This window comes from Cucumis sativus, chromosome 2 (genome assembly GCF_000004075.3).
Source record: "Cucumis sativus cultivar 9930 chromosome 2, Cucumber_9930_V3, whole genome shotgun sequence".
Lineage (NCBI taxonomy): Eukaryota > Viridiplantae > Streptophyta > Magnoliopsida > Cucurbitales > Cucurbitaceae > Cucumis > Cucumis sativus.
In genome coordinates, this window is record NC_026656.2 from 19,236,195 (window position 1) to 19,251,102 (window position 14,908).

Here is a 14,908-nt window from a genome sequence, read left to right on the forward strand (position 1 = left end):
AGTAAAATAAATTAAAATATTTATAAATTATAGCAAAATTTTAAATTTTATCAATGAATAACTATCCGTCATATAATTTAATATAAGTTGTAAATATTTGATAAAATTTGGTGTTTTTGAAAATTTCTTTAAAATTTAAATTTTATGTCTTTTGCATTAATTTATTAAAAAAACTACTTTGATTTCTTAGTTAATTCAAAATATTATAAAAAGGTTAAACCATTGTCAACTAAATTTAAATAGTTGGAAGGTGAAACTATCTCTCAAACCTACACGAAATTACTAAAAAAATTTAGAAAGCAATATTAACGGTTATCTTATCCACTAAGCTATGTCCAGATTAATTGATCACTAGAAGCACTAAAGTCGTCAAGTGAAATTTTCCTTAATATGCAAATTCTTTTGTACAAGTAACAAAAAGCTTTATAAACTCATAAACATCAAAGATTAAATTATAAACCTACCACAACCGAGACTTGTTAAAAACCCTAAAATTTGAACCTAAATATCGTAGGATTGAATATTTGTGGTACGGGATATGTGAAAATCCGAGAATAAAAGAAACACCATTAACTATAATATTTGAAACAGTAATAAAAGGGGTAGGTGGGAGAATTTGGTGTTAGTTGATTAAGTTGAATACAATAGAAGAAATGAATGATTGAGATTTGAAGCCAAACAAATAAGATTAAAGAGGAAAGAATGAGGGAGTGAGAGAGTTGTTGGTTGGTATTGCTACACACATGTATAAATATGCCCTTTTGTAATTAACAATATGGTTGGTTTATGTATACATGACAGACTGGGAAATATATATATATGTGATAGTATATTTCATTTTTGCATCTATTGAAGAGATCACTGTTGCAAGAAAATGAAGTTTATAAAAAGAGTGAGACATATGGTTTATATTTTACAATCTGGATTGATTTTCATTGGTTTGGTGGGTGGGATGAGACATATTGATTAATTTCTTTACAAGATTTGTAATGAGTGTTGTTTATTCCACCTTTTGTTTTGTGTTATCAGTAGTCAATTTTATATGATGTTGGTAGGAAGGTAGAAGGGAAGGATTTTGGTTCAGTTCCGAATTAAAAAGGAAACGTTGTTTAGTGATACGTTATCTACTTAATTAGTAAACTAAAAGAATTGAGCATACAATAATCATTTTACTAATTGCGTAAATAATTTCCCTCAAATCTTAACGACAAATTTTCAGGCCATTTGTACGCACAACTGTTTACCTGGTGTGTTTTGATTGATTTTTGAAGTGTTTAATTTTTAAAATAAATTGAGGTGTTTGACGTTTGTTTAAAATAAATTATTTTAGAGAAAATGCATTTAACCAAATTTTAGAATAAATGTTTATTTGGTGTTTAATGAAAAATTCCTTCCAAATGTGTATTTTTCTCCATCTGTTTCTTCTATTTCTTTTTACTATCTATTTTTATCTTTCTGTCAAATCTACTTCGTCTTTACATCTATGGAATAAATCACGAGGACGTCAATGAAGAACACGATCGTTCGGTTTGTGAAATACAAATGAATTAAGAACGTTATTTATCTTATTTATATTTTGTTGTTGGAAATCAATTATTATTTTTATGTAGTTATGTATTTGCATTTCAAGATATTTGTACTTTTAAAATTAAATTGTCTAAAATAATAATAATAACAAAATTAATATTTAGTTTCAAGTATTTAAAAAATTAATAATTTCAAGATAACCTGTTATTAGTTTTTTAAAAAAGTTAAAAAAAATTAAAATATGTGTATTTCGTTATGAAATTAATTTATAATATTTAATAATCCTTTATAGTAATTTAATGTATGTATAAAACATTATTAGTATAGGACAAATTAAGCATATTTTTAACGTTTATAAATATGTCAAATTAAACATGTAAGTATTTATATTTTAAACTCATTTTGCAATTTTTCTTTTTCAAATGTACTCTTAAAAAGATATTTTTTTTCGAAAACAATGGACGTGAACCCTTAATATATTTGTTACCATGGATGATTAATAAAATGAGATGAGACTATATATGGTTGGTGTTTTCAAAATGCATTCACTCACTTAGTTATGGATAAAGTTGTGTAGAATTGGGAGTCTTTAATTCTAATTTGTACTCCATTTTCTAAATGGTTCACGTTGAATATGTCTTGTGATATTTTCGTGTAATTGTTTGGTTTTAGTTATTTCCTAGATCTTTCAACTCGTATTTAAAAAATGAAAGGTTATATCAATAATCGCTAGATAATTTTGAAGTATTTAGTAAATTTTGTAATATATGAGTTAAACTTAGAATCAAGATGATTGATAATTACTATTACGTGAAGTTGCAGTATGTAAATTAAATTATTTAATATACTGAAATTTTCATTTTTCATACTCAGTTATAACAACTCTCCAAATTAAGCCAGTTGAAATTAATATAAAGTCTACATTATAATGTATCACGACATCTTAACCTTCAAAGTTTTCGATGTTTTTATATTTAACAAAATATTTCATATGATATAAAAGTTTGTTCACATTCAACCAAAATACTCAATCGTTTTCTTATTTGACAATATGCAAGAGTAGAGAATCGAACGTCTAACTTTAACGTCAAAATCTAGACTTTATGTCAATCAAATTATACTAATGTTGACATTTAATTCAACCCATACTTCTTTTTTAGAAAGATCAAATCTTTCATCTCAAAAATAAAAAAACGGTGTTAGTTATTGTTGAGCTAATCTCACTGTAGCTACAAAAAAATTTAGAACTCAAATAACTTGAAGTTATTATTGACATATCACAGGATATAGTCCCAATATTCATTTAAAAGAATAGAAGACACTCAATTCTTGGAAGCTTTACTCACAATACTATTTTTTTTTTTTGTGAGATGAATCTTTTTGTAAATCACTTTTGAAGAGCATCTTCCTTTTAAAGATATGCTTGGTAGAATATGAGAATTTATGAACATGCACAGCACTTTTACTAAAGAGATAATGTAATGGACTATTATTATTATTAGGTTGACTGAATATACATATCATCTGTTACAACAAAATCATGAGATGAGATGACTTTATATCATACATTATAATTGACACCCAAACTTTGGGATCAAAATCAAAACATATATAGTGGATTATACGTGGCAATTTCCCTAAGGCACTAATCCATTCCTAATCCCACTAATTATTTACTACTTTACTTTGTAATTTAACTAAAATAGTATTATTTGGACGGACTCGCAAAATGACAAAATTATCCCTCCCGTTTCATTTGGCTCCGTCGATGCGCCAGCTCATCTCTTTCTCCACGTGGCAGTTGAAGACAAAAGAGCTACACATGCACGCCGGAGGGTATAGCAGTAAATTTGCATTGAGATTGAAAACAATACTTTTGTAATTGAATACAAAATTAATTTTAATTTTGATATTAGTGTTTATATTTATATTTGAATAAAACACAGTACAGTTTTTTAATATATATTTTATAATTAAAATAGAAATAATTATAAATATAATAATTAAATATACAACAACTGTTTAATTTCTATCAGTCACAAATTTTTCTATATTTATAAAAAATATTGTTATATATTTAATTGTTTTATAATTATGTTTAAAAACATTAATATATTTTAAAGATTAGACATACTACTGGATATATATATTATTTTATTTATAGATTTCATAGGGTAAGTAACTAAATGTATATTTGTTTTTATATTGATATTTATTATTTAAATTTGTGATAGGATGATTATTTAAAATTTTATCAAAATAAAAACACATGTACTTTGTATTAAAAGATTAAAGATTTAATCACATTTTCACGATGAACCTCAACTAAATTATTTTTTTTACAAAAGCATATAACTTAGAAGCACATTTCGATATAATTATGAAATATAGAATATAAAAACATAGGTAAACCTTTGAAAACATGTAATAAAAAAGCATATAATAAAAGGGAAAAGAAAGAGGAAAGAATTCGTCTATTTGCAAAAAACGCAGCGTAAAAAGAGGGAGGTGGCATCTCTTTTCCTTTCCCTAAGTTACCGTTGCTTCTTTTATTTAACTAAGCTAAGGTCTTAATTAATCACTTGGGACCCACTATATTAAATGTCATTATTCCTTAATTACAACTTCTAATCAGACAAAAGTAAAGGCAAAAAAAAAGTTAACATTATCTTTAAGCCTCAGAGTAACTGTCAACCTGTCATTGAAGAGAAAAGAAAAAAGAAAGAAAATCTAAAATAGTGAATCATAAAATAGGTTTTAAAATTAAGGAAAAATATAAAAAATAGTGAAGTGACAAATTATTTACAGTTTGTCTGGTGGGTTTTTTTTTTTTTTTTTTTCTTTTTCATCAAAGGTAAAATTGGGTTTAAATTAACTATGTTTAAATTATATTAACTAAAATAAACAAAAGCTAAGATTAGAAGAGCTTATCGTCAATGTAGAGTATAGTAATTAGTAATCACTAATCACTAATCACTAATCAAAATAAAATTTAATTTGATGTAAATTAAGAAAAAAGGAGTTTTCACGAGATGGAGAGTAAAAAGCAGAGAGGAAAATGAGAAATTATCGCGATTTTATAAACTATTTATCTTGAGAAATTGCGGATTTATTTGATTTATATATTTGTGTTAATTATTTAAAAGCAATAATATATTTTTGTTTTTTCCCGAACGGTCTGAAAAATAGACAGCATCTATTTGAGACGAAGAGAATAGGAAGAGGCTTAGAGATCTGACAGCTTCTTCTTCTCGTCTCCTTTGAATTTCTTCTGATCATTGTTGAGGTTGATGGAGCCGTTCCCATGCCGGAATTCAACTGAAGAACTGAGCTAGATTTAAGGTTTGCTTTAAGATCCGTTTCTCTCTCTATCTCTCTCTCTCTCTCTCTCTCTTCTTTACACCATCTCTACTTTTCTCTTTTCCTCTCTCGCTCGCTACAATTCCCAAGACCCCGCACCATTACAGGCCGTTTTGTCCCCTGCACAGAGTGAGAGAGAAAGGGAGACGCACAGAGAGAGATTCGGATAACTTCAACATGGGAAGGCCTCGTTCATGCTTCCAAGTAATCACATGTGGTGGCGATTTGAAGGATGGAGATGAGATCGATGTACTTGAGGTAGGTATTTTGTTCGTTTTGTCCCTTGCATGACTGTTGTTTCCATTTCAGCTTGTTTTTCTAGATTTTGTGATTGTTGTAGAACATTGAATATCTTTGGTTTTGCGTGTTGATAATGTGTTGCAATGCAATCGATTGGTATTGAATGGATCGATTCTGGTTTGGGTCATGAGAATCAATTAGAGTTGTATGGTTATGCATTGTTAATTCTTTGGAAAATGTGTTTGTGATCTGGTTGAGATTGCTTTGATAAATGAGAATCTGACTCGATTTTTACTTTATAGAGAATTTTGGCGAATTTTTTGGTATTGTTGCATTTGCATCTCGGAATCAATTTACTGTTTCTATGTACTTCCATTTCGACGTGTGTCTTTTGTCTGTTAAAGTAGTTTTTTGTATTTAATTTCACTTCCAGAGTAAGGAGTCCAAAGACAAACGATGCTGGAGTTTCCGTAAGAGATCTTCCCAGCATCGTGTGCTAAACAACACAGTGAGTGCAGAAGCTCCTTCTGTAGCGAAGGAGAACCTTGAAACTGCTACATTCGACTTCCAATCATCAGCTGCGAAGGAGAACCTTGAAACTGCTACATTCGATTTCCAATCATCAGCTGCAAAGGAGAACCTTGAAACTGCTCCATTCGACTTCCAATCATCAGCTAACTCCACTGTTCCTGAGAAACCCACTGTAAAACACTTAACCGATGAGGAGACCCATGCGCCTATCGTCGAGAATCCTAAAGGATCTGATAAGGTGGATGAGGTGGATGTTGCATCTGAAAAAGAAAGTAATGTCGATCGTGAGCTTGAGGAATCTACTGTTATTGCCATCCAGACTGGTGTCAGGGGGCTATTGGTACTCTCCATTTCAGGAATTCTTTAGCCGGAGATTCTTTACAGTTGTTTAATGAAAATTTAACATCTCCGTTCATGACATATTGGCAGGCGCAGAAGGAGCTGATTAAACTTAAGAATGTAGTGAAGGTGCAAGCTGCTGTTCGTGGATTCTTGGTAAGGAGACATGCTGTCGGAACACTCCGCTGTGCTCAAGCCATTGTCAAAATGCAAGCTATTGTACGTGCTCGTCGTGCTCATCTCTCTCCGGAACGATTGGCTCCAGATGAACAGCACAATAAGAATGAGAAGGAAAATCTTGATTCAAAGAACGTGGTAATTATAATGATTTTCAGATCGTGTTATATTGAGATCATGGACCCAGCTTCTTCTATTAAATGCTTGGCTTGATTTAGATGTAATTTTGGTTGTTCATTGTTTCGTTTAAGTTTTCTTAAGATTTGCTTAGGATAACTAATTTTATATAGATGTAGTTTTTTTATGTCATCCATAGAGAATTTTTCTTGTCTTGCTTTAAAATCATTGTTTATTTTGCAGGTAAAGGGAGAGCTGGACAGTTCAAAATCCAATTTGCGATATATTTCAATTGAAAAGCTACTTAGCAATAGTTTTGCCCGGCAGGTATTTTGGATAATGTTAGTATGTTTTTTATTCAATGCTTGGCTAGTATTCGGTGAGCTAGTCTTGTCTAATTGATGAGTTAATTTTGTACTTGAAGTTGTTGGAATCAACACCAAGGAACAAACCAATCAATATCAAGTGCGTTCCTTCCAAAAATGATTCTGCTTGGAAATGGTTGGAGCGCTGGATGGCTGTTTCATCATTGGATGTCTTGGAGGCAAAGAATGAAGAATTAGTCCCTGATCAAATGGAAAAAGAAGCTGAGGAGCCGAAGAAAGAAGAATTAGAAGAATCAGACGCTGAGCAATTGAAAAGAGGAATCGAGGAATCACATTTTGAAGATCCAGTTGACTTAAACCCGTTGTCTGAAACAGAAGATTTGAATTCCGGCACCTTAAAATTAGTTTCACCATGTGAAAGTGAAGATTTAAATACTTATAGTGCCAATAACTTACAATCTCAAACCAGCTGCTCTCCATCTTCATTAGAAAATGATAATCTTGAGCAGCCTCGGCCTGAGACTGCTAAAATATCTGAAACTGAAGAGACAGCAACTAAGGTTAGTTCTGTACAACACGAGAAAATACAGACGGATGATGTAGATGTGCAAACAGAGTCAAACTCCTCCTCCGATAAACCTCAGATGGAAAGCGAGCAAGTCAATCCTCTGAAAAGATTAGCACCTGAACAACTGGAGAATGAGGGCAAGAAATTTGGATCTAGAAAGATGAACAATCCCTCATTTATCAATGCGCAGGCAAAATTTGAACAGTTGAGTTCAGCACCCGATTTGATTGGAAGTATTAGTTCGATGAATCAAGATGATAGAATCGAACCTCATTCAGAAACAGTGTCATCTGCATTGGAGGATACTGTACCAAGGACAAAGGAAACGAGTGCAGTTGAAAATATCGTCACTCCTGCATGTAGGATAATTCAAGTCAGTGGCTCTGAATGTGGTACCGAGCTCTCTATTTCTTCCACCCTTGATTCACCTGATATATCTGAAGCAGGAATGGCAGATCCACTTCCAAATGATGTTTCGGAGAAAGTAGTCCAAGATCCTAGCAGTGATCTAAGCGTAGAAGTTGAAATGAAGGCTTCTACAACTCCAGTGCAAAATGATATCCAACTTCTTCTGGATCAATCAGCAGAAGAAGCCAGTGAATCTAACGGCTATTCCATCACTTCAGTACCTGTTGTAGACTCTTCCCCAAGTGAATCAAAGCTAGGGAGAAGTTCATCAGATCAACAGAGAGAACAACAGGAGGCTGGTTCGCATCATGATAATCAAACATATAAATCTTCTCCAGAAGCTTCTCCAAGAAGCCATTTAACTGTTCCAGAATCCCAAGGAACACCTTCAAGTCAGGTATCGACGAAGGCAAAACGGGATAAAACTGATAAAGCAGTCTCTTTTCAGAAGCAAAAGCCTATATCAGCAGTAAAGAAATCACCATCCAGTTTAAATCGGAATTCTGCCTCGAGGAGTAGTACAGATAATTCTTACAAAGATCAGAAGACTGGAAAGAGGAGGAATTCGTTTGAAGCACGACAGGAAAACCTTGAAAAGGAATTAAAAGAGAGCAGTAGCAGTAGCTCTCTTCCTCACTTTATGCAAGCCACAGAATCCGCTAGAGCCAAGGCTCAGTCAACTAATTCTCCAAGATCAAGTCCGGATGTTCAAGATGGAGAAATATACCTCAAGAAAAGGCATTCCTTGCCTGCTGATGGCCGGCAAGTATCTCCACGCGTCCTGCAGCCAACATCTCGAACCCAGCAGGGAGCGAAAGGAAATGGTACGCATTCCTTCCCATTGAACCTCTTTCTCTCCTTCCCCACCCCTCAAAAATATAAATTAAAATATTAAAATTAAATAACAAGGGAAGTAAATGAGAAATAGGGGAAAGCAGATCTACCCACGTTAGAAAAACGAAGGATTTTATACTTTATAAGATAGATGAGCTACTCTTTATATTGACACCCATGGTTGGTTTTGAGATAGAATTCTACCGTGTGCTTGGAAAAGTAAAAATCAGACGGTTTAATGTGTGCTTGTACAAAGCTAAGCTCTGGTGTGGCCTACAAATATTGATGCTAGCATGCATGCACATTTATACACACTCGTCATAATTTATACCTAATCTAACACGAGCACAAATGATGGTTTTAGTACACGTAATTTCATGTTTCCTTTTCTGTGTATCTCAACAAATTTACTACAGAAGAAGTTATTTTAGGATGTGCTGCATACTCTGGTCATGTTCACGATAAGCTACTTATTTCCATAATCACATCTTCTTTCCTGATTTCTACTTTCAGATAAAATGTGGCGAAGGTAAAGCAGCTAACGACGTGGGCGTAACGAATGGACTAAAATTATGCAAGGGAGACAACTTGACCTCAATGAGCGCAAACTAATTTCTGATCTACATTTTCATGACGCTTAGTTAAACAAAGCCAAAAGATATATGATGGGTATGCTCAGGAAAGATGTGTAAATTGCCATTTCTGTCTAATTGTTTGTTTGCTATCTCTCCATTTTCCCTCCTCCTCCTCCAAAAATTTTCCATCACCTGTTTGTATAATTTACAAGTTGTGGTCACTGTGTGCTGATTTAGTAGGTTTGTGACAAATGGTTTGGCTTGTGTATGTGTTTGTGAGGTTACTACAATGTGATGAAGAGATTCAAAGGATTTATATTCCATTTTTTCTCCTTTATTCTTTTTATTCTTTATTTTTCAGAATTTTATTTTAATAAGCAGAATATGATTGAGCTCTCTTTATTTCTAATCCCCATGTACTTGTTCTTAATTTCCCTTTGGAATTCAGCCAAAAGTTGGGTCTCAACACTGAAAATGGTTATATTTGATAATTTTAGCTTTTAGGTTTTTACTCTCCCAACTCCATTCAATTATCCTTCGTGGTTATAACAGACAATATGGTATTTAAATTTATTGTGCTCACAATCAAGTAATGTTAAAACTTCCGAGCTTCTTATAAGAAGCTTGGAGACTAGTTTAGTGAATTTTAATTTAGTTATTTATAATTGGTGACAATTTTATGAATAAATATTAAATATATAATAATATTTTAAAAAATTATAAATATAGTAAAATTGATAAATTTTTTATAGGCCAATATTTGCAACCAACTCTATTTGTGATAATTATTTGAATCTAATTCTTACATTTGCAACTATTTTTAAAATTTTTTCTAATACTGAAACGTTTGACAAAATTAATAAGAAATCGTTATAATTTAGCTATTATACCTATTTTAATCACATACTAATAATTTATTAAATTGTTTTAAATATTTTATATTAAATTGTTTTAAATATTTTAAGGAAAGTTGAATTCAGAAGTTAGTGTGAATGTGATGGAGCATTTTTTAAATTTTAATTTGAGATAAATTAACAATAAAATCACATATATTAATGGCAAAAAAGATTAGGTTTCTCCTGGATAAAATTGTTAAAATTACTTACAAAATATAACATAATTGAATTTTATGGATGTTTTCAATGTCTACGATTATTCTTTTACTGCCAACATTTCAAAAAAAAATTGGTAAGTTAGACTTTTATTAAATTGAATTAAAGAAAATGTCACATTTTCTTTAATTTGAGGAGGTATATTCAAAGTCAATACTATTTTAAACAATATTATTTTAAAAAAATATCAAGGGATAAAATTTAAAATAATTGTAAATAAAAATTCAATTTTTTAGTACAGTAAAATTGGTAAGTTAAAGTTATTTCAAGATCTACTTCTTTTTAATAAATATCGAAAAATAATTCATCCTTATTATTGGTTTGAAGTTAATTTGGTAAAAATAATTATACTAAATTTACAAAAAATAATATAGAGAAAAGGTTAAAAGAGACTATTTTTCTTTTTTCCAATATTAACTAAAATAGAACATATAAACATTAAAATAGAACGATTTAAAAAATATATGAAAGAAGAAAATAAATTGAATATTAAAAAGAAAAGAAAAAGAATAAAATGAATACATTTGGCAAATGCAATGCATGTGGGAGAGTGAGTCAAGTTTTTGGTAGAAACCAAATAAAACGAAACACAATATTTTAAATTAAAAAATGAGAAAGAAAGCCAAAAGGAAATGTTGAGGCTATTAGCTGGAAAAAGCCTGAACCAAAGGATCTAGGGTTTTCTTCGCTTCGATCTCTCTGTCCTTCTTTAACTTACATGCAAATTGATATCATCTTTCTGCAATTCCACCTTTCACAGTTCTTAGACACGTTTCGATTTTGGAATGATAACACAAACTTGTTTTAACTTTTGTCAAAAAAAACGATGCTGGATTTGAAGTTATAGTACTAGGGTTTTCATTCTGATCGGAATCCAATTCCGACTCTTAACCGTGAAAGAAACTTTTGAAAACAACTGAGCGCTGTAAATATGCGGGGATTGCACAAAGGGAAAAGGGTTTCATGGGCCTCAGATCTTAATCTTCGTCAGGTAAAAACTACATTTCCTTTGATTTAATCCCATTTATTTTGGGTTTAATTTTATTAAACCAATAACAATTTTGTGCTTTTTGTAGTTTTCGTTTTAGTTTTCCATTGTTCTGTTTTTCTTTGTGAAGTAAATATATTTTGAGTTCTCATGGCCTAGTTCTTAAATTTAAATTAATCACCATAACAATTAATGGGTTGATGGGATAGACCCTAATTGTTTCCGAAATTTTATTTCATGAAGGTTTATGTCCTTAAGATCGCTTTGAGGCAGGGTATAGCTTTTAAGTTCATGAGGGGTTGTTTTGTATCTATTTTAACTAACTGTTTTTGCACCTCATACATTTGCTTGAAGAATGATATCTATTTTTCAAAATATAGAAGTACACTTATGTACCTTTTCAACAATTGCAAAGATGGACCTTGAACCGTCGACATTTGGGATGGTAATCGGTGTCTTTAGAATCTTTAAGAAAGTGAAAATTTGTGGACATGAGCTTTCCCCGATTCTGTATTTAGATCCAGGGTTACACTTCATACTACACTAAGAAGGGTACACTTATATAACTTCAAGAGAAATGCCTTGAGGCTGCTCAACAAGATAGTTGTCAGCCAAAGTATTTGCTATTAGGAGTTGGTATAAGTCTTGCACAATAACAGGAATTAACTCTTGAAATGTTGTTTATAGAGTTTCTGCTAGGAACTTAGGATTTAGGAATACTATTGGGTAATGGTGAGCAATATTAGTAGGATACTAAGAGTATATTAGTTTTCAGCCAAAGTATTGCTAGTAGGAGTTGGTAATATCTAGAAGAAGTAGGAGAGAATGAGGAGGTTCCAAGTTCTTCCAATTGTTTGGATTTCTTTTTGAATTTTCTTGTTCATTATCAGTATTAACTCTCTAATATCTCGGTTTTTGTATTTCTATCTAATAGGATATGTATATATATGTGTGTGTGTGTGTGTATATATATTAAACACTTTCTTTCATTGAGAAAAAATGAAATAGTACAAGGGCAACAGAAAACAAGCCCACAAAATTTCTCTATAGAAAGGTTTTCCAGCGAAGTAAGATGCTACCTAGAGGATAATTATAAAAAGTCTACAAGACCGAAGCCTAAAGAGAAAGATGAATTCTCAACAAGGACCAAACACCATCATGTTCCTTCTCCTCACCCCTAAACACTTGATTCCCCTATCCCACAAAATAGTGCACACCTCAACTAACTATAAAATTTGACCTTTTCATTGAAACTCTTGAAAGAAACAATTCCACACCAATCTAAGAAACTGACAACCCCAGAGACGGTGATCCAGGTCTTCTTCCGTCTGGCCTTTTAAGCGAAGACTTCTTCCTCAAAAGCCTATCCATAGTGTCCACACAACCAAGTAAAACTTTCCAGTTAAAGAATTTAACTTTCTTAGGGATCTTAATCCTTCAAAACACAAATCAGTAAGCAAGTATGTTCTTTCAAACATGTTTTATAACATATTTGTTGAAGAGTAGACTGTACCCTCTCATGAAATGAACATCTCGCTTCTGGGAGTTCTTGTTATCCATCAGGCCTTGTTTACTTGAATGAGAGTATATTTCTCTCTCTCTTTCTTGGTAGTTAGTTCAGGTTTTTATTTGGCTCCTTTTGTTTGAATCTTATGCTCTTACCCTAACGAGAAACAAATGCATCTTTTATTTGCAGGTTAGGTTGTTTTCGTCTGAGGACTGTCCTTCCCAAGTGGGATTGGGTGCTCAAGATCACCTTCAAGCAAAGGCATCGTGGCTCTTGCATTCAACTGGTTTGGGTTTGGGTTCTGATGATACTTTGCCTCCTGGATTTGAAGTTGCTCATCCAGAGAATCAGTGGCAGATAAAGCTCTCACAAATTCCTGTAAATCAATGGAGATGTCCACCTAAGGTAAGTAGTGATTTCGTTTTCAATTTTATGTTGAAGTAGAACTTTGGCTCTGCAAGTTTAACATGAAATTCATGCTCTTTGTCCCATGGCAGTTTTTTTTCTTTTCCTTTTAATGTTTATTCCCGTAGTTTGTGCTGAATTTGACGTGGCGAGTGGTTGTTGGTGAAGAAAGCCAAGAGGTAGATGTTGAAAATCAGAGAGAGATGAGAGTATTTGAAGCGGTTTATCCTCGGGCATCTGCAATTCCTCCTAAGTTGATTACTTCCTTTGCACTTTGTAATTCTGTTTTGGCATTGGCGTTTTTGTTATTCATCATACTGAACAACCATTTGGTTTGCATCCATACAGCCCTTCTGTAGTACCTGATTCAGAACGTGCCAATGTTGATGACAGTCGGACACCTCTGATTCCCATTACTCCTGTTGAAGATGAAGATGGAGCAACCGAGTCTTCCTCCGATTATGCAATTCCAGCCTCTGGCCTTACGAGTGCACAGCCCTCCCTATTTGTTCCTGCTGGTACTTCCACATCTCAACATGCTTTACTGAATGCAATGTGTTCTACTTCTAATGTGAGTTCCATGGTTGGAGTGGATTTTGGCAACGAACGTGATGTTGTCGCTGCTGCATCAGCGGCACTCAGTGCACTAGTAAAGACCAATGAAGTAGGTAACTCAATTGACCGTGAATTGCTTGTTAATATTCTCAACAATCCAAAAATGATCGAACAGCTGGTTGTGGATTCTGGTGCTTTGACTAGCACTCAAAAGCCAATATCATCTCCCGACCCACCGCTTGTACATATGCATATGTCTGATACCAATGCCACCATTACGCCTATATCGAGCAGTTCTTTTTATTCTCAACCAAATGGAGGGAGTGTAGGACCTGTCTCCAATGCACACCCGTCCTCAAGGGGCATACCTGTTTCTTCCCTGCCCTCCACCGGAGCCCCAATGAGGGACTTGAATTACTATAAAAGTTTGATTCAGCAACATGGAGGGGAGAGACAAGACGATCCCCCTCGGCAGCAATTCGTGAACCGTCACAATCAGCCAATGGGCACAAACCAGGAGTTCTTACAGAACCAGCCATCAAGAGATGCGAAGTTCAAGATAATGAAGCCTTGCATATACTTTAACAGCTCGAGAGGATGTCGGCATGGGGCCAATTGCGCATATCAGCATGACCCCATGTTCCAGCAGAGAAGTAGTAGCGTGTCAGAAATGCCTAGCTCCAAGAGAACGAAAGTCGATAGAGAAATCAGCAGTTAAATGTAGAGTATTGTTACTGATCGATGTGAAAGTTGGGAATGCTTTGCCCACCATTTCTTCTCTTTACCTGGAAATCTGTTTAACCGGTCTCTTTCTTTATATTTACCTGCACAAGATAACCTTATGATGGTTTTGAATGAGGCCAGAGCCTCTGTTGCCACCATTGATTTAGTAATTTTTTAGTATGAAACAGAATGTCCTCTTGATGATGAATTTGTTGAGATGATAGGCTTTTCAAAGTTGAACGGTGGAAGGATTGTTCCATCAAAATCTCTTCCAAGTATATGACTTTTCAATGCTGCTAGAATCTTTTATCCCCTTAAGAACTAAGAGATGAATTACACATTTCTTTTTGAGTCGGTGGGGTGTCTCACGTCTAAGTGCACTTTGGACACTAACTGATATCAGAAGAAAAAGAGGTATAAGTAGTGTACAAGTCAGTATAAATTATATCAATCAACAGTTCCTTTGATACCCAAACTTTCTCTAAATAATTCTAATTGGAAAAGAAAGAATACGCATCCAATAGCGAAAAAGAGACACACCGAGCTACTATGTAAAAATACCATTTCATATCTAGTAGAGTCGATAGTTTGGATTCACCGTTGATGAATTCTTGGA

At 33.1% G+C, this 14,908-nt stretch overlaps 2 protein-coding genes across 4 annotated transcripts; both read left to right on the top strand.

Moving 5' to 3' along the window:
* The first annotated feature begins 4,699 nt into the window (after window positions 1-4,699).
* Window positions 4,700-9,348, top strand: LOC101211948 (protein IQ-DOMAIN 32). 3 transcript variants are annotated; one of them, XM_031880845.1, is made up of 7 exons: window positions 4,700-4,869; window positions 4,978-5,145; window positions 5,561-5,998; window positions 6,088-6,312; window positions 6,535-6,618; window positions 6,716-8,417; window positions 8,941-9,348. In XM_031880845.1, the coding sequence occupies exons 2-7, from the start codon at window positions 5,065-5,067 to the stop codon at window positions 8,958-8,960; spliced, it is 2,550 nt and encodes an 849-aa protein (XP_031736705.1). In that variant the 5' UTR covers window positions 4,700-4,869; window positions 4,978-5,064; the 3' UTR covers window positions 8,961-9,348. The 3 variants fall into 3 exon arrangements, with proteins under 3 accessions (XP_031736705.1, XP_011649647.1, XP_031736706.1); XM_011651345.2 differs by having other exon boundaries at window positions 4,995-5,145; XM_031880846.1 differs by having other exon boundaries at window positions 5,016-5,145.
* A 1,362-nt stretch (window positions 9,349-10,710) lies between these two features.
* Window positions 10,711-14,570, top strand: LOC101207454 (zinc finger CCCH domain-containing protein 6). The gene is made up of 4 exons (XM_004152608.3): window positions 10,711-11,105; window positions 12,799-13,014; window positions 13,143-13,267; window positions 13,363-14,570. The coding sequence occupies exons 1-4, from the start codon at window positions 11,046-11,048 to the stop codon at window positions 14,285-14,287; spliced, it is 1,326 nt and encodes a 441-aa protein (XP_004152656.1). The 5' UTR covers window positions 10,711-11,045; the 3' UTR covers window positions 14,288-14,570.
* The last annotated feature ends 338 nt before the right edge of the window (window positions 14,571-14,908 follow it).